The following is a 20305-nucleotide window of genomic DNA, read 5'->3' as shown; positions in this document are numbered from 1 at the left end:
TAAGGTTAATTAGTTAGCTAGATTATACTGTCATATGTTGTGTTGCTGTAGGGAACAGGTTATAGATGGAAGGCTCTTACTGTATCTACAGACATCTGTCTATGGCTCTGGAGAGAAACAGAACTACACAGATAAGTTAACCAGACAGATAAGACAGCCAGACTGTGTTTACCACCTCAAATTAATTAATTTATGCCCAGCCACATCCATGTTTAGAGGTAGCTAGCTAACATTACATTGATCATACGTAGATTGTCCTACAAAGACATTTAGATTTAGTAATCAAAAAATTAATTAGACCCATATACTTTCTTTTTTCTTTTTCTTTTACTACTCGACCTTTTCAGTTTGTAAAGCGTCTTTGAGTGTCTAGAAAAGCGCTATCAGTCTAATTATTATTATTATTACTATCAGTATGTCTATCAGTAGGCTATGTGACAAAAGTTTCATGACTATGAATGAATGGTCTTTATTGTCATTGCTACAGTACAGGTACCAAACAACGAAATTTAGGAGGGGTGGCTCCCCTGGTGTTAGGGGGTTTTCAGTCCAGCAGCTGCCATCAATCCGTCCAGACTGTCCAGGGCCCAGAACCTAGGTCTTTGCTGTGTTCAGGGCCTGGACGGCCCTGTGGTAGAAGCTGTTCTTCAGTCTGACTAATGGCAGCTAACGTTAGGTAGCACTAGTGGAACTGGAAGGGTCTCCCCTAACGGTACTCCCTTTGAGCAGCGCTATCGTCGGAAACAGCCACCCCGTTTTAAGCCACCCCGTTTTAAACCGACCTAACGCCGTTAGATTTGAAAACCGTTCATGGTCATTCCTATTATATAAATTCTCATATAGATCTGTCTCAAACTATGCCGCGGTGGGCCCTTGAATTTGAAGGAAAGTCTTGAAAGTCCTTGAAAGGTGCTTGAATTTGTGACGGTGACATGTATGTTCAGAAAGTGTGGGAACCCTGTACATACATGTTGACCCAGCACATGTGAAGTGTGTGTGTGGACCTGCTCTCAAGCCAGCCCGTTGACCAGGCTGTGCCTGGTTCATAACGCTGTGCTCCAGCTGTACAGGGCTATCGCAGGCTACATGCTGGTCCTGTCACAGATGTGACCTTTCATACAGCCGTCACATCCACATGTGGAAACCTGGAGGACAGGCTGCCCTTTTATTCATTGGTAACAGGTAGTTAACAGACAGTCAGGTAACAGGTAGTTAACAGAGTTAACAGACAGTCAGGCCAGAGACCTGCCTAAAGCCACACTGAGCAGCATGTACAGCATGTTACACCCCCCCCCCCCCTCAACAGTACAATTGCTTTTACACAATTATTTAAAATACTCCCTTTACATTCTAGAAATACCAGCTGTTGATAGGTAGATTCAATATTATGGCACACACTAAAGTAGACTGATTTCTTTTTTTCTATTATTATTTTTTTTTAAATACTGCAATTGTAATAATTGTAAATATCAAAGTTGAGACAAAATTACAGAAATATATTCCACATGAATACACAGAATGTATATATTTGATACATTTGATATATTCTCCTACTTAATACATTGTACTTCGGCATGGTATTTTTAATTTTTTCAAGTGTTGCTGAGTTCACGTCAGCAAAAAGCTAATCTCTACAAGCTGGTATCAGACTATCACACAGATCATCACACACAGCTACGTCAGGCCTTCCCCTTCAACTGAGTCTCACTTGTAGGCGCCACTTGTCATTCTCCGTCGTAAGGGCTGCTTTCTTGCAGTTCTAAAATAGTATGGTGGCTCAGAAGGCCAAACAGTGCTTTCAGAGTCTTCACCCCCCCCCCCCCCAGTGAGGACGACCGGCCCAGTGAACGCCATTGAGATGTCTTAAGTCTGGACTTAAGAATCCATCTTTCAGGAAATGTGTGGTACAGAGGATCGTTTGACCCAGTCAGGAGCGTAGTGTATGACCTGCAGTCTGGTGTCTGTCCAGGTCAAAGTCTGCTGTCTTTGTTATGAGCCTAGAACGGTGGGACAGGCTCTACCCCTGTGTTTACATACATGGTGATCTTTCACGAAATCAAAACGGAACTCAGGTGACATGGAATAATGCAGTACTGTACCAGGAAAAAAGGGTTCTCTGCTCAATGCGAGATTTCACTGTACACAACATTAGGAGATCATCCCTCCGTCCGTTTTAGTCAAGGTTCTTGTCGGTCATGAGATGTTGTTGGTCAGTTTCAAGGTTTACGTTGGTGTGAGAGGGGAGAGGGTTCGCAAACAAAGTGGGTGTTTTTGTGTTTGTGGAGCGAGGTTATAACAGGCTGCTCCTCCTCCATTCCTGGTGGGCCTTTCTCTCCCTCCTTTATTCCTCCCTTCTTTATTCCTCCCTTTGCCACTGTGCTTTCCCCCAGCAGCTTCTCTCTATCCTCCAGGGTGGTGTTGGCTAGAAAGCTGGAACGTGACGTGGCATCATGATCATTCACCAATAGGCACCAGCAGCTATGGACAGAGAGAGAGTGATATTCCATATTTCAACATAACAACGGAACAAAATCACTTGGGTGCATCACTTAAAGAACAGCCGTGCCTTTTTTTACCTACTACTAAGCTCACGAAATGTTGAACCACCTACTACTACAACGCTCAAGCTGCTATTTACACACAACGACCACTAGTTGGCCTGTTGTAAATTAGCCTGCTTCCTACACAGAAAAACCACCAAATAGCTTTATATTAGCTTATCCTGATGTGATTTTGAGAATGTAAGGATACTGGGTGGTAGAAGGCATCTAGGAAAAGTCATGAAAGTCATGAAAGGAGGGTCATGAAATATCATTTTATTTCTTTACTCACAGGCTGAACAGCTCATGGCTGTTCTAGTGTTAACGTCAATTATACAACAGTTAGTTCCGACCAAGTAATTTGATTGGACAAGAGGCATTCCATGAGTGCTGATATTCGGTTGTTAAGTCGTGACGTGTTTCCGGGTCCAAAGTTGGCTGAGGCGCTGTCTTCGAAATGCCGAAATAATAATAATAATAAATTATATTTATATAGTGCTTTTCCGAGGCTCAAATACCCTGACAATATGGAGAAAACGGGAAAGTGCTGTGTCCCTTGTTGTATGAATAGATCTGAGTCTAAAAAACGATTGAACTGTCATTCTACCGCTGTAGTACACTGGTACTCTGGTGCGGAGAATTTCTGGTTTGGACCTGGAAATGGCTAAACGTCACTTTTGACGTCACTTTTGACAGCACTGGGACTTCTATATGTATCACTCCGTCGCACAGGTGTTCTACTAAATGACCGTTAATTAGACTACATTGTTTGTGTTCAGGTTACTAGGCAACAGTTCATTTGAAGTTCAGTTGCGGCGGAACTATTTTTGGTTTATTTTTATGGTTAAATAAACAAACAAATAATAATCTGTTGTTGCTTATTACTGTTAACTAATAAATGGCGCTGTAGAACTGTTGTATAATTCGCTACTTATGAAGAAAGCACCTCTAGAGGCGCCTGTATGCTCAGATAACACTGCCCTTAAATCACCCCCCAGGTGAAGCTGTGTTGGAGATCACATTGCAACTAGAGTAGACCACACATTTCACTGTAAGGGCAAGACTCACCTAGGCTGTGAATGTGACTGCGTTTAGGCATTACCATTCTCTGTCGGGAGAGAGAAACAAGAGGTTAGTGGTGGTGGTAGTAGTTAGTACTACTAGGCCTGTTTGTCACACTGAGATGATTAGCTCATGTAGTTGTAGTGACAGTAACGACCAGCAGGTGGCATTACAATATAAATGAGCGCAGCTAAGAAGTCACCACCGTTCCGTAGGTTGGGTGATACACCAACATGGTGTTATCAGAGGGAGCTCAGAGGCCTAGTTAATCAGGTGACTGACTCAGATAGCAACCCACTGAGGCTGGTGGGCCACCTGGGAGACATCACAGCCGGGTGTGTAGTCAGGCGTCTTCAAACACCGTCCTAATCACGTCTCTGTCTCGTGAGCTTAGAATGATAAGGTTCTATCTCTGTTTAGGGTAGCTCAGAGTCAGAGATATTGAGCATCAAAGTTTTTACATTCCATTATGTTTTGTGAGATGGAACCTTTGTATTTTATGAATTACTAAAAGATTTCAACATTTTAAAAATAACACCACACAGGCATTAATAAACACCTAATGGATCAGATTATGTTAAAAAAAACTCAATTTTGACAAAAATGGAGATAGAACCTTATAATTCCAACGTCACGAGATGGATATCTAACTCTGTTTTCCAGAGAATGGACCTATCGCTAAGCCACGCCCCCAAAATAGAAATTGTCCAATCATATCACAGCAAAAGTCACTACTGGCAGAAAACTCGGACAAACAACTCGCTAATATCTGATGGTGAAAAGCTTCTAGACTAAATATTCTTATCATCTTAAAAAAAATAAAATAATCTGTTACTTGTTGTGGTAAATCAGAAATGTGCCAACTCCCGCCATTGTAATTCATTGAATGTCATTCAGTCACGGTCAGTCAGTCACTGTCAGTGAAGCGTTGTTTGTTTGTCCGAGTTTTCAAAGGGGCTGTGGCTTAGCGATAGGTCCATAGGAATAGGAGCTCTTCTACTGAGTTGCTTTCTCTCTCCTACAAAGAACAGGGGAACATAGACAACCTGTAGGCACACACCCACACCTAATTCGGAGTCTCTTCTTTCACTGTGTCAGTCCTCGCTTGCTCTCTCTCTCCCTCTCTCTCTCATTCTCTCCCTCCCTCCATCCATTCCTCCCATACCTGATAACGGCTTCGTCCCACTGGTCCGGGGCATTTGTCTATAATATGCACTATATAACTAGCTAAATGCGCTAACAGGCCGCTCCAGCTGATGCTAGTGCAGGCAGGCTGACACCAAGCTGTGTCAACAACAATTAGTCATTCATGACTCTGGCCAGCAAAACCTCAGGCTTCAATTAACCCTCCCCCATCTGTCTTCCATCTAACTTTTCAGACTCCCTCCCCCCCATTTCCTTTCATCTATCTCTTTTTCTTCTCCTCCTGCTACCTTCCCCACCTCCTCCTTCCCTGTCTTCTTGTCTTCTCTCTCTCTCTCTCTCTCTCTCTCTCTCTCTCTCTCTCTCTCTCACTCTCGTTCTCGCTCTCTGCTCATTTTGATTCAATCAGGTAATTCCCTAGGTAATAGCAGCAGGCAGGTGGCGCCGTGTAACGCATCGGAAAAACATGCAAATTGGCGTCTCGGCTGTGTGAAATTATGCAAAAAAATATGTAAAAAAAAAAAGAAGAGCAGAATTGAAGGAAAATCGATTTGTTGTCGTTGCTACTGTGTGGGAATCGACAGGGGGATTCTGTTGTTGTTGACTTTGATGTTTTGAGTTTGACAACCCCATGCTATGGGCTTTTGGGAGGGAAGATGTTTGAGGTGATAGGGGGGGGGGCGGGGGGGGGTTGTCTCTAGTTTGTCACCCTGTATGACTATCCTTCTTTGGGCAAGACACTGAACCCCAAATTGCTCCCAGTGAGCGGGCCGGCGCCTTGCATGGTAGCTTGCCGCCATTAGTGGGTGAATGTGTGTGTGAATGGGTGAATGAGAGGCCGATAAAGGCATAGCTATATAAGTGCAGTCTATTTACCCAGGGCCGGCCCTAGACGTTTTTGATTGACGGGTGTTTTCGATAGGCGGTTGTTTAATCGACAAGGGGGGGCATCAAAGATTGGCATCAATCCACACACAATACCCCATAATGACAACGTTTTTAGAAATGTCTGAAAATGTATTCAAATAGAAACACAGAAATACTTAATGTGCATAAAATTTGCGAAAAAGAGTGACAAAAATGTCATCAACAAATCACTCTAAGTTGAATTGAGTTCATCTTAATGCAAGGATAATAGTTAAGGTAATTTTGGAATCAATATCTTTTAGAAAATATCTGTTTTTATAGGGCCTCTGATTTGCATAGGAATCAGTTACACACTGTGTAGATTAGGATGTCACTACCAACTCTCAAATTGTATAATTTTCTCTTGATCCTGACAAACTCCTCAGTCCCTGCCAATGACAAATATACCCATAACTTGCAGCTACCACTATTCTTCACACGAGAGATGGTGCAGAAACTGGGAGCATCAACGATTTCTTTTTGGGACACTTGCTTATAGACCTTTGTAGAGTGACTGAGATGATGTTGTCCCATCCACTGTGCTTTTTCTTCTCCACCATTCAACTTTGTACATTTGTGTAAGTCTCCCCAGGCCTCAGGGTCACATTCCTGAGCAGTTTTGTTCCTCTCCATCTGTTCAATTTATAATGACAACCTGATCATTGATTCCTATGCAAATCAGAGACCCTATAAAAACCAAGACATTGATTAATTCCAAAATTACATTAACTATTCTCATCCTTGCATTAAGATGGACTCAATGGAACCATCCAACATCAGTGGTTGTGGCCCTAAGCGACCGGCCGCTTAGTCTGTTTACGCCTAACCCTAACCCTGTATCTACCCTTTACCTAACACACACTTACTGTGGCTCATGACACGGGCGGGTTTACATGCGGAGGCATGCAGGCGAGGAGAAGTGCAGCGTGCCGTCCTTACTGTCTCCCAGCAGCTCCTCGGACATCAGCCCGTCCTGCCGGTTGCCCAGCACGAAGCCCAGGAAGGAGAGGATGAGGGCGTCCATGATGCCCATGATGGCCAGGATGTACGCCCAGCGCACGGAGCAGGCGCCCAGGGTGTACTTGTCTGTCTCCTCCCCGCACATCCGCTTCACCTCGTCAGAGTCCCAGCCGTCAGGGTAGATCAGACACCCCAGGATCAGACATGTACCTGGGGGGGATGGGGTGGGGGGGAGAGAGGGAGAGATGATGAGAGAGAGGAGGGATACAGAGAGAGGGAGAGAGAGGGGGGGATACAGAGAAGAAGAGAGGGAGAGAGAGGGGGGGATACAGAGAGAAGAGAGGGAGAGAGGGGGGGGTACAGAGAGGGAGATGATGAGAGAGAGGAGGGAGAGGGAGAGAGGGGGGGAGATACAGAGAGAAGAAGAGAGGGAGAGAGAGGGGAGGGGATACACAGAGGAGAAGAGAGGGAGAGGGAGAAAAGGCGGGTACAGAGAGGGAGAGGATGAGAGAGAGGGGGGTTACAGAGAGGGAGAGAGAGGGGGGTTACAGAGAGGGAGAGAGGGAGAGAGAGGGGGGTTACAGAGAGGGAGAGAGGGGGGTGATACAGAGAGGGAGAGAGGGGAGAGAAAAGCATTAGCACAAGAGAGCGAGAGAGAGTTACCCAGTTAAGCCATATCACTCTGACCTCCTCCCCCTCCTCCCTCCCCATGCTCTCTCTCCAGACTGTTCAATCACTGGAATGATGGATTCTTCTGAACAAGTCTCACACACACACTCACACATACAAACGCTCAAACATACACACGCTCACGCTCACACACACACACACACACACACACACACACACACACACACACTTGACTGCCTTCACTTCAGTTGTGTTGGAGTGGCTAACACATTAGCGTAGGCAGTCAGAGCAGAGCAAGGGGGGGGGGGGGGGGGGGGGAGATCTAGTCACACAGAGTACGAGAGGCTAAGTGTGTGTTAGCGCTCCTCTGTGGAGACCCTGCTGTCAGAGGCTAAGCTAAAGAGGCTGGTGTGAGCGTAGAGGAGGAGGAGGCGGCAGTCATAGAGAGGCTGTGTGTGTGTAGAGGAGGAGGAGGAGGCAGCAGTCATAGAGAGGCTGTGTGAGTGTAGAGGAGGAGGAGGAGGCAGTCATAGAGAGGCTGTGTGTGTGTAGAGGAGGAGGAGGCAGCAGTCATAGAGAGGCTGTGTGTGTGTAGAGGAGGAGGAGGAGGCAGCAGTCATAGAGAGGCTGTGTGTGTGTAGAGGAGGAGGAGGCAGCAGTCATAGAGAGGCTGTGTGTGTGTAGAGGAGGAGGAGGAGGAGGCAGCAGTCATAGAGAGGCTGTGTGTGTGTAGAGGAGGAGGAGGAGGCGGCAGTCATAGAGAGGCTGTGTGTGTGTAGAGGAGGAGGAGGAGGCAGCAGTCATAGAGAGGCTGTGTGTGTGTAGAGGAGGAGGAGGCAGCAGTCATAGAGAGGCTGTGTGTGTGTAGAGGAGGAGGAGGCAGCAGTCATAGAGAGGCTGTGTGTGTGTAGAGGAGGAGGAGGAGGAGGCAGTCATAGAGAGGCTGTGTGTGTGTAGAGGAGGAGGAGGAGGCAGCAGTCATAGAGAGGCTGTGTGTGTGTAGAGGAGGAGGAGGAGGCGGCAGTCATAGAGAGGCTGTGTGTGTGTAGAGGAGGAGGAGGAGGCAGCAGTCATAGAGAGGCTGTGTGTGTGTAGAGGAGGAGGAGGAGGCAGTCATAGAGAGGCTGTGTGTGTGTAGAGGAGGAGGAGGCAGCAGTCATAGAGAGGCTGTGTGTGTGTAGAGGAGGAGGAGGAGGCAGCAGTCATAGAGAGGCTGTGTGTGTGTAGAGGAGGAGGAGGAGGCAGTCATAGAGAGGCTGTGTGTGTGTAGAGGAGGAGGAGGCGGCAGTCATAGAGAGGCTGTGTGTGTGTAGAGGAGGAGGAGGCAGCAGTCATAGAGAGGCTGTGTGTGTGTAGAGGAGGAGGAGGAGGCAGCAGTCATAGAGAGGCTGTGTGTGTGTAGAGGAGGAGGAGGCAGCAGTCATAGAGAGGCTGTGTGTGTGTAGAGGAGGAGGAGGAGGCAGCAGTCATAGAGAGGCTGTGTGTGTGTAGAGGAGGAGGAGGAGGCGGCAGTCATAGAGAGGCTGTGTGTGTAGAGGAGGAGGAGGAGGCAGCAGTCATAGAGAGGCTGTGTGTGTGTAGAGGAGGAGGAGGCAGCAGTCATAGAGAGGCTGTGTGTGTGTAGAGGAGGAGGAGGCGGCAGCAGTCATAGAGAGGCTGTGTGTGTGTAGAGGAGGAGGAGGCGGCAGTCATAGAGAGGCTGTGTGTGTGTAGAGGAGGAGGAGGAGGCAGTCATAGAGAGGCTGTGTGTGTGTAGAGGAGGAGGAGGAGGCAGCAGTCATAGAGAGGCTGTGTGTGTGTGTAGAGGAGGAGGAGGAGGCGGCAGTCATAGAGAGGCTGTGTGAGTGTAGAGGAGGAGGAGGCAGCAGTCATAGAGAGGCTGTGTGTGTGTAGAGGAGGAGGAGGAGGCAGCAGTCATAGAGAGGCTGTGTGTGTGTAGAGGAGGAGGAGGCAGCAGTCATAGAGAGGCTGTGTGAGTGTAGAGGAGGAGGAGGAGGCGGCAGTCATAGAGAGGCTGTGTGAGTGTAGAGGAGGAGGAGGCGGCAGTCATAGAGAGGCTGTGTGTGTGTAGAGGAGGAGGAGGAGGAGGAGGCAGTCATAGATAGGCTGTGTGTGTGTAGAGGAGGAGGAGGAGGCAGCAGTCATAGAGAGGCTGTGTGTGTGTAGAGGAGGAGGAGGCAGCAGTCATAGAGAGGCTGTGTGTGTAGAGGAGGAGGAGGAGGCAGTCATAGAGAGGCTGTGTGTGTGTAGAGGAGGAGGAGGAGGCAGCAGTCATAGAGAGGCTGTGTGTGTGTAGAGGAGGAGGAGGAGGCAGTCATAGAGAGGCTGTGTGAGTGTAGAGGAGGAGGAGGAGGCAGCAGTCATAGAGAGGCTGTGTGTGTGTAGAGGAGGAGGAGGCAGCAGTCATAGAGAGGCTGTGTGTGTGTAGAGGAGGAGGAGGAGGCAGCAGTCATAGAGAGGCTGTGTGTGTGTAGAGGAAGAGGAGGAGGCAGCAGTCATAGAGAGGCTGTGTGTGTGTAGAGGAGGAGGAGGCGGCAGTCATAGAGAGGCTGTGTGTGTGTAGAGGAGGAGGCAGCAGTCATAGAGAGGCTGTGTGTGTGTAGAGGAGGAGGCGGCGGCAGTCATAGAGAGGCTGTGTGTGTGTAGAGGAGGAGGAGGAGGCAGCAGTCATAGAGAGGCTGTGTGAGTGTAGAGGAGGGGGCAGCAGTCATAGAGAGGCTGACCCACACAGAGAAGCTGCCTGGGGGATTTCACAGACGGATAATCTCAGGAGACGACAGAGAGGAGCTGTCCCACCCTCTCTCTCTCTCTGTCTCTCACTCTGTCTCTCTCTCTCTGTCTCTCACTCTGTCTGTCTGTCTCTCTCTGTCTGTGTCTCTCTCTCTGTCTCTCTCTCTGTCTGTGTCTCTCTCTCTGTCTCTCTCTCTCTGTGTCTCTCTGTCTCTCTCTCTGTCTCTCGCTGTCTCTCTGTGTGTCTCTCTGTCTCTCTCTCTCTGTCTCTCGCTGTCTCTCTGTGTGTCTCTCTCTCTCTCTCTCTGTCTCTCTGTGTGTCTCTCTCTGTCTGTCTGTCTGTCTGTATCTATCTCTCTCTGTCTCTGTGTGTCTCTCTCTCTCTCTGTGTCTCTCTCCCTCTCTCTCTCCCTCTCTCTCTCTCTCCTTCTCGCCGCGGAGGAGCGAAGGACAGAATGAGAAGCTCCGGTGGATCAGGGTCTCCCTGCTGCCCTCCCCCTCTCTCTCTCTCTCTCTCTCTCCCCCTCTCTCTCTCTCTCTCTCTCTGTCTCAGGGTCTCCCTGCTGCCCTCCGCCTCGCTCCTTGTCTCTGACTTCCTCTCTGTCGCGGGTTAAACAGGAAACAGGAAAACGCCCCCGACACAGACTCCTCACTGTGGTCATCTAACACACAGGGCCGTAGACAAACCCTAATCCCGCACGGCCACGTCCCCCTAAGAGGCTTTGCGTCAATTTCCTGCTAATCATCGTTTTGGACGCAGTCAGCCACCGTGCGTCAGTTCGCCGGGAATCCACCCCGACCTGATCATCTCGTCGCACAAAAAGTTCAACCCCCCCAGCGGTCAGGCTTCCTCTCCTGGTAGAGGAGGACTCAGTCCCCAGAGGGACGTATCTCCACATCTGAGCCCTCTCCTCTGAGCCCTCTCCTCTGAGCCCTCTCCTCTGAGCCCTCTCCTCTGGAGGAGAGCAGCTGACTGCACACTGACTCACTGCACTCATCATGAATAATAAAAACACAGTTATATCCCTGTCACAGTGTGCAAGGAGACGCAGAGAGAGAGAGAGAGAGAGCGGCTGTGGCGCAGGAGGTAGAACCGCCGTCTAATGATCGCAAGGTTGGCAGATCGGCGGTTCGAGCCCCGGCTGGCCACATGTCGAGGTGTCCTTGGGCAAGACACTGAACCCCAAATTGTTCCCAGTGAGCGGGGCCGGCCGGCGCCTTGCATGGTAGCTTGCCGCCATTGGTGTGTGAATGTGTGTGTGTGAATGTGTGTGTGAATGGGTGAATGAGAGGCCGTTGTAAAGCGCTTTGGATAAAGGCGCTATATAAGTGCAGTCCAATTACCAATTAGAGAGAGAGAGAGAGAGAGAGAGAGAGTCTGGTAATGAACAGGAGCTCCTCACATTAAACCTTTAAAGCTCGCATGAGGGGAAGGGCAGTGATTCAAACTGACTCTGATTCAAACTAACTCTGATTCAAACTGACTCTGATTCAAACTGACTCTGATTCAAACTGACTCTGATTCAAACTAACTCTGATTCAAACTAACTCTGATTCAAACTGACTCTGATTCAAACTAACTCTGATTCAACCTGACTCTGATTCAACCTGACTCTGATTCAAACTAACTCTGATTCAACCTGACTCTGATTCAACCTGACTCTGATTCAACCTGACTCTGATTCAAACTGACTCTGATTCAAACTGACTCTGATTCAACCTGACTCTGATTCAAACTGACTCTGATTCAACCTGACTCTGATTCAAACTGACTCTGATTCAACCTGACTCTGATTCAAACTAACTCTGATTCAACCTGACTCTGATTCAAACTGACTCTGATTCAAACTGACGCGGTGGCACAGAAGGAGGTCGAGCCGGCGTCTAATGATCGCAAGGTCGGCGGTTCGATCCCTGGCTGTCCTCGGGCCCAAAATTGCCTCCATTGAGCGGGCCGGTCGGCGCCTTGCATGATAGCTTGCCGCCATTGGTGTGTGAATGTGTGTGTGAATGGGTGAATGAGAGGCCGTTGTAAAGCGCTTTGGAATAAGGCGATATATAAGTACAGTCTGTTTACCATCCATGAGAGAGTGGACCTCTCTGCTCCTGATGGGCATGATACTGAAAAATGTACCGGTATGCACTCACAGCAATGTAAGCTGCTTTGGATAAAAGCGTCAGTTAAATGGCATATATATATATCTTCTCTCTCCTCTCTCCATGAGTTGCTGAATATCTTTTGTATAACCAGCTGATTCATGTTCCTGGCTCTTGGTTGGACTGCCAGGTAGCTGTTAGCAACGGCGTCCTGTTGTCTTTGCTACTCTATAGTGACTGTTAATACTTAAAGGTCTTATTCTGTTGGAGGTGTTGACAGAAAGTTCTATCCCAACTGGATCAACAGTATAATTCCTGTCAACCACAGCCAAGGTGACCTGGGAGACAGTCACAGGATAGAGGGTTGATCTGTATGTATGTATAACCTACGATAATGAGATGGATACATAAATTGTGTGTGTGTGTGTGTGTGTGTGTGTGTGAGAAATATACAAGGTCTGCCTCTGTAAAAGCAGCCACACCAGAGAGCATCATGATGTCTGAAGGACACATTAGTGTTGTGATGTCCACTCGCTAATACATATTTATACCAGGCCTGTGTCAGCGTTAGTTATGATTGCCCATTACTGAGGGCCAAGTGGTTGTGTCATGCGTGTGATGAGATCGTCTCACTGGCCTGGTAGGGTGGGGGGCAGACAGGCTGGTTGTAATACACGGAATGGAGTTGGGAATGGTATCAAATACAGTCAGAGAGACAGGCCGTGTGTATTTCTGCCACTCACTGAAATGGACCTATCGCTAAGCCACGCCCCCGAAATAGAAGTTGTCCAATCATATCACAGCAAAAGTCACTACAGGCAGAAAACTCGGACAAACAACTTGCTAATATCTGATGGTGAAAAGCTTCTAGACTTGTCATCTTGCTTGCTGTGGTAAATCTGACATTTGCCAACTCCCGCCATTGTAAGTCATTGAATGTCATTCAGTCACGGTCAGTGAAGCGTTGTTTGTTTGTTTGTCGATAGGTCCATTCAGTTGAAATGAAGCAGCGTTGAGCTAGACGCTAGCGGCTAGAGTGATGAAACCTTCCATAAGATAACCTTCTCTCTCTCTCCTCTCATTTGTCTCTCTCTCTCTTCCTCTCTCTCTCTTCTCATTTGTCTCTCTCTCTCTCTCTCTCTCTCTCCTCATTTGTCTCTCTCTCTTCCTCTCTCTCTCTCCTCTCATTTGTCTCTCTCTCTTCCTCTCTCTCTCCTCTCATTTGTCTCTCTCTCTCCTCTCATCTGTCTCTCTCTCTCTCCCTCTTCTCATCTGTCTCTCTCTCTCTCCTCTCTTCCTCTCTCTCTCTCTCTCTTCCTCTCTCTCCTCTCATCTGTCTTTCTCTCTCTCTCCTCTCTTCCTCTCTCTCTCTCCTCTCATCTGTCTCTCATCTGTCTCTCTCTTCCTCTCTGTCTCTCTCTCTTCCTCTCTCTCTCTCTCTTCCTCTCTCTCTCTCTCTTTCTCTCCTCTCCTCATCTGTCTCTCCTAGCTCCCCAGCTGACAGCTGTTGGCAGCGCTGGAGGCCTGGACCTCCTCTCAATCCTCCCTCCAACTGCTGGTGCTTCACACATACACACTCACACTCACACACACACACACACACACACACACACACACAGCTCCGTCATCACACTGCATTACACCGGCCCACTCACCACTCAGTCGCTCTCGGCTGCTTAAATGTCACAGTGATTTAGTGTGTGTGTGTGTGTGTGTGCGTTCGCGTTCGCATGCGTGCATGCGTGCGGTATCAGTGCAGAGGTGCACCATGGCAAATAGACATAGAGGAGTGTTCATTTGGGCATTGAGTCCTTTCCTCTGGTTCCCTCTCCTCCCTCGTTCTCTCCTTTCCTGCCCTCCCCTCCCCCCTCTCTCCCCCTCGCACCCTGGTCCCGCTGGTCACAGGGGTGGTGTGTTTGGGGGCTAATGGTGATAAGAGGAGACAGGCTGTCACGCTGCGCTGCTGTATCCGCCCTGGCTCATTAACACCTCGTCTAGCTGACCCAGGGTCTGTCCCTGGAGACCACCAACGACCCTGGGTGTTAATAGGCTGGCCAGACACCTCATCACCTCAGGCCCTACGGCCAGGGACCAGGGGCCTCATTTATTCGGTTGTTAAGTCTGACGTCAAACGTGACGTTTAGCAATTTCCGGGTCCAAACCAGAAATTCCCTGCACCATAGTACCAGAGTACTACAGCGGTAGAAGGACAGTTCAATCGTTTTTTAGACTCGGATCTATTCATACAACAAGGGACACAGCACTTTCCTGTTTTTCCCATAATTTGTCAGCGTCTTTGAGCCTCGGAAAAGTGCTATATAAATATAATGAATTATTATTATTACTGAGGCATTTCGAAGAGAGCGCCTCAGCCAACGTTGGACCCGGAAACACGTCACGACTTAACCGAATAAAGCTTGCGTACGGCCAAAAATGTGCGTAAGCAAATTTTCCCTCAATTTGGGGATTTATAACAACTGTGCGCACCTCTAGGCTACGCACACGGTGATCCATGCGTACGCATAGAAACTGGAGAAATGTCAACTGCGACTCCGCTGGCAGAAGGATGAAACAGGAGAACCGCTTTGAAATGGATACAATTTCCACGAAAATATACGTGCACAATATACAATTTCCACGAAGAATATACGTGCACACTGCACACTTATTATTATAGGCAACTATGGGCGTCAAAAAGAGTGGGACAAGACGCTCGTTCACGTGCGCAACATTTAGAGTTGATTGTGATTCATAAAGGGAAGCAGGCGTGGATCTTGCAAATTCCACTGGCGTGCACACCGTTTTATAAATCCGAATGTTGGTGTGCGTAAATGTTCTTGCTTTGCGTAGGTACGCAAGCCGTTTACGCCAGTTAATACGCAAAGCTTTATAAATGACGAGGCTTAAGCCTAGTCCAGCCCTAGTCCAGCCCTAGTCCTTAAATCACACTTTCAATGTAAACTCTCCACTGGAGATGCTTTTTTTTATAGTCTCACGCACACACACACACACACACACACACACACACACACACACACACACACACACACAGGCACACACACAGGCACACACACAAGAGTACATTTGCATACTCAATTTTCCTTCTACTTCCATCTCACCTTGTTTCACTTGTCAGTGTGGCTGATAGGTGATTGTAGAAGGAGGGGGAGAGATAAAGCAAAGGCCTTAGGGGGAGAGATGAGAGAAGAAAGAGAGAGAGAGAGAGAGAGAGAGAGAGAGAGAGAGAGAGAGAGAGAGAGAGAGAGAGAGAGAGAGAGAGAGAGAGAGAGAGAGAGAGAGAGAGAGAGAGAGAGAGAGAGAGAGAGAGAGAGACAGAGAGAGAGAGACAGAGAGAGAGAGAGAGAGAGATAGAGAGACAGAGAGAGAGAGAGAGAGAGAGAGAGAGACAGACAGAGACAGACAGAGACAGAGAGACAGAGAGAGAGAGAGACAGAGAGAGAGAGAGAGAGAGAGAGAGAGAGAGAGAACAGGAAAAAGAAGAGGGGGAGAGTGTTATGTCTCCATGGATCAGGCCCAATATGACACGAATTGTGGTCTGTGTTTGTCTTCTGTTCATAAAGACACACGAACAGTCGCCAGGGAATCTGTCTTTGGCCGGGAAAGAGCATCATGTCAGGAACGAGCCTCATGAGCGCACCAGATGAGTGTCGGGACCCAATTAGACGAGGTGTGTGGTGTGTTCCTAGGAGAGAGGGAGGTGAGGATTGTAATAAAGGAAGAAGAAAGGATGGAGGAGAGGAGGAGGAGGAGGAGAAGATGGAGGAGAGGGGGAGGGGGTTGAATGTAAGCAGGAACGGAGGGTTGCAAGACTAGAATCCCAATCACCTGACGCTGAGACTCAGACACAGAGAAGAAAGGACCTGTTCTGATATGCAGCGCTAGCGCAGACAGAGGGCTCTGTAGCACCACAGCACAGCGCAGCACTGTCCAACCACACTTCAAACACCATGCGACTCTGGATAGAGATCTGGCTAGTTAATCCTGTTCTTAGTTGGTGGTGGTTTTTACACCCCCAAAGGATATCTTTTAATTCTTCAGTTAACTCATACGGGCAGAGCAAGTCAGTTCTTTGTGTTTTTTTGTTTTTGTTTTTTGGGATGTGGGGGAATTTGTGGACGGTCCCTTGAGGTGTGGCATGCCATAAAATTGATTGAGGATCAAATTTATAACCCAATCATTCCCTGGAGCAGGCACGAGCAGCCGAGGTCTCTATCGAGCCCAGGGCGGGGAGGGGGGGGAGGGGCGGAGGAGTGATGGTGTCATTAATGTAGCTCTTCATCACGTCTGTGGAGAGAGAGAGGAAACAGCCGACCTCAGCACAAGGTTATGCATGGTTTATTCCATCATGGTTTATAGTGCTGGGGGTAGGGGAATGTGACCCAAGATCTGTCGTGAGGGCCAACCTTCTTCTTTGAGCATTTCAAAGCATTCCCCCAATCCATCAATACTCCAGTCAGTCCCTGCAATGTCTTGGTGTTGCAGCTCCTCCCATTGGCTTGCGGAGGCAGACGCGGCATCGTCATGGTGATCGGCTGCCTGCTGTCGGTCCTGTGATGTGTTGCCGTGAGTGATGTTCATGCGGGTGACCACGGCGTCTGGTAATCACCACCCTCTGGGCAGGCAAAGTGTGTTACACACACAGCACCTCCCTGACGCTCAACTGACACGAGTCACAGAACACTCTCTCTCTCTCTAACGCTCTCCATCTCTCTCTAATTCTCTCTCTCTAACTCTCTCCCACGTCGCACTGTATCAGCAAGCCCCCGCCATATGTCACAACAGCAGGACACTCACACTCAGCCTCGCCGATCTCAGACAGGAATACAACCGTCCTCACACAGAAGCTGTAAGTACGTACACAAGCCCACACACACCGCACCGCACACACCAAGGATGGACTCCATTTCCCATGAACCTCTAGGGCGGAGAAACAGAAGAGAAGGTTTATTGAGAACAGGTGTTCCGATTAATGAACTGGCTGCTGAAGTCAGACGCGCGGAGTCTCTGCCAAGGCTGGACCGCTGTGATAGGCGAAGCAGCCTCACAGAGAAACAGGAACATGTGTTGGATCCTGTGTGCTCACAGTGTGTTCAGCGAAAAATCCCCCTAATCATGTTTTTAATTGACTTCCGTGAGAGATTAGCTGGATCGTATCATAGCCAGCCTATTTGGAAGGCTCACAGAAAAACGGTATTGAAGAGACGGTGTGTGGTATGAAAAGAGATACAGTACTGTAGCTGTTTAATCTTCTCTGCTGGATACCTTAGAAGCCTTAGAGATAATGGATCCTTAGGGGCTAGTTTTAAAAATATAGATATATATAAGTTTATTCATTGCACCAATCAACCCAGTAGGTATTTGATGGCCAACCGAAACCTGTTGACTGAGTTTTCAGTTCTAAAGAGATTGCATAAGCCCCCAGACCTCTAATCTCTCTGAAGCTGATTTAGAGGTTCATTGAAATTCTCTTTCTTTTCTTCCTCATCATATTCCTCAGATGTGGTGACAGTGGAAGAGGAAGTCACCAGTTGCTCTGAATGTTTTACAAGATCATCAGTCTTTTTTTTTTTTTACAGATTACAGTCATCTTTTCTTCTTTTTCATCCCTTCTTTCACACTGGGTGACGGGATATCTCTTTTATATCCCTCTGCTCTGGGCTGGCAGCTGGGTACATGTCTCTCTCTCTCTCTCTCTCCCTCTCTCCCACTCTCCCTCTGCACTGATTTGAGGTTTAAACAGCATCCCTGACTATATGGATGGTACCTGTCACTGTTTTATACCAATCACATAAAGCAACTACGCCGGCCTGTCATGAAATGGCTATACAGTGGATAAGGTGACTGAGTGATAGTGAACTACTTAAATTAGTGGTTACTTACAAAGCCTTTAAGAGTGAGGGATGACAGAGGTGGGATGCAGGGCCAGAACGTGTCTGGGCATAGGGGAGGGTGACATTGTTTCTCTCTAGATCTGCTTTAAGTCCAACCTGATCCACTCAGTAATCACCCGTGGTGCCATAGTGGTGCCATAGTATTATATATAGTGTTAGAGGGACAGGATGAGGGCATCAGAATCAGAACCAGAATCAGAATCAGAATTATTTTTATTGCCAAGTCGTGACGTTAGAATTATAAGGTCCATTTCATGTCAAAATTGAGTTTTTTACATAATCTGATCCATTAGGTGTTTATTAATGCCTGTGTGGTGTTATTTTTAAAATGTTGAAATTATATGCAAACATAGTTTAAAAAGACAATGACAGAAATGGGCAGTAGAGCTATAAGACTGTAAATTAGAGTATGTACAACTAATATAGATTATATTGTCTGTGTGTGTGCGCGTGTGAGTGTGTGTGTGTGACGGGAGGGGGGGGGGGGTGGAAGTCCCAGAGTCAATGAGAGACCAGGGGCTTGTTTGTGAGCCTCACTGCCACGGGGAAGAAACTGTTCAGGTGGCACAACCTTTTTCCAGATGGGAGACTTTTGAAGAGGTGGTGACCGGGGGTGGGAGGGATCAGAGATGATCTTTCCTGCTCTCTTACTGGTCCTGGAGTGGAACAGGTCCAGGACAGATGGCAGGTCGCAGGTTGCAGCCGATGACCTTCTCGGCTGACCGAACAATCCGCTGTAATCTGCCTTTGTCCTTGGCAGTGGAGGCAGCGAACCAGACGGTGATCTGAGGATGAGGATGGCCTCCATGATGGACGTGTAGAACTCCACCATCACTTTGTGCGGCATGTTGAATTTCTTCAGCTGCCGCAGGAAGAACATCCTCTGGATCTGACAGAATCCCCAGGAATCTGAATGACTGCACCAGGAGGCCAGGCTGTCAACTTCCCTTCTGTAGGCGGACTCGTCCCCATTGGAGATTAATCCAATGGCGGTTGTGTCATCCGTGAACTTCAGGAGTTTGACAGAAGGGTGGCTAGAGGTGCAGCTGTTGGTGTAGAGGGAGAAGAGGAGAGGAGAGAGCACGCAGCCTTGTGGGGCTCCAGTGCTGATGGGTCTGGGAACCCCGAGACAACCTCGCCCAGCCGCACGTGCTGCTTCCTGTCTGCCGGGAAGTCAGTGATCCATCGGCAGGTGGACTCAGGTACGCTCCAGCTGCGACAGCTTGTCCTGGAGAAGAGCTGGGATGATGGTGTTGAATGCAGAGCTGAAGTCCACAAACAGGATCCTGGTATAGGTGCCAGGGGAGTCTCCAGGTGCTGGAGGATGAAGTGGAGGCCCATGTTGACTGCATCGTCGTCTACGGACCGGTTGTGGCTCTGTAGGCAAATTGCAGTGGGTCGAGGAGGGAGGGAGTCAACGATGGGGACATACGGAGGATATGGGATGTATAAAAATGGCCCTGGGGGTGTCCAGCTGGTTGCCATGGTAACACAGTTTTTTTTTTTTACCAACTCCTGCCCCCCCCCCCGAGCAGATGTTCTCCGCCACAACGGAAACCCACCCAGCCCGACGACATGTCATGTCCGAAAGCTCCTGCCGTTCGCACAGCATTGAGACGCTAGGAGGACACGACGAGCGGGGTGGCATCTCCATGGCAACCCCCAGTGAGGGAGCAAGGGAGGGAGGGAGGGAGTGAGTGAGCGAGCGAGGTGGGAAGAATATTGACTGCCGAGCTGGCGGTGACGGTGGCGGTGGCAGCGGGCCTCTGTCCTCTGAGGTGCGTTAGCTAGCTAGCGCCCCATAACCAGGCGTATGTCAACATCACTCACAGATGTCAACACCACTCACAGCGCCACTACAGTACCGGACTGCTAAGCCTCCACAACAACAGTTGACTCCAGCAGCACGGTGAAGGGACGACGCCGGTACTCAGAACCTGACAGGAGGAGCAGCCGCCGAGCAGTGTTGCCAGATGGGATTGTGATTGAGATTTCCAGCCTAACCACAGTCTAAAAATCCGCCACCGTGTGATCATAAGTAGCCCAATTGGGCGGGAATAAATCCGCCCAATCTGGCAACACTGCCGCCGAGCACACAGAGGGACAGAGGGCTTGTCCTCTTGTCCCCCGACTCCCAGGTGTCCAGACCCCTGTCCAGGTCCCTCCAGACCCTCTCACACTCTCTCACAGTCCCCCACAGACCCTCTCACGCCCAGGCAGCTCCCAGTCCCGCTGCACTGTTGATCAAACAACAACCCTCTGCTGCGCTGCTGCTGGTCCTGGCACGCTGGAGAGACGTTTGCTCAGACCTCATCTGTATGCTCT

General features: G+C 48.8%; 1 protein-coding gene across 1 annotated transcript in view; it reads right to left on the bottom strand.

Annotated features, from left to right (window-relative positions):
- Positions 1-6540: 6540 nt before the first annotated feature.
- Positions 6541-20305, bottom strand: part of lhfpl3 (LHFPL tetraspan subfamily member 3) — a gene marked incomplete at its 3' end in the record, with an annotated part of 32157 nt that continues 18392 nt past the window's right edge. The window contains exon 2 of the mRNA XM_080537696.1: positions 6541-6821. Within this exon, the coding sequence (XP_080393822.1) occupies positions 6541-6821 (281 nt within the window). The remainder of the gene's footprint in view (positions 6822-20305) is intronic.

The sequence above is a fragment of the Nansenia antarctica genome (assembly GCF_963989245.1).
Source record: "Nansenia antarctica genome assembly, chromosome: 8".
Taxonomy (NCBI): Eukaryota; Metazoa; Chordata; class Actinopteri; order Argentiniformes; family Microstomatidae; genus Nansenia; species Nansenia antarctica.
This window is presented reverse-complemented; position numbering and strand designations above follow the sequence as displayed.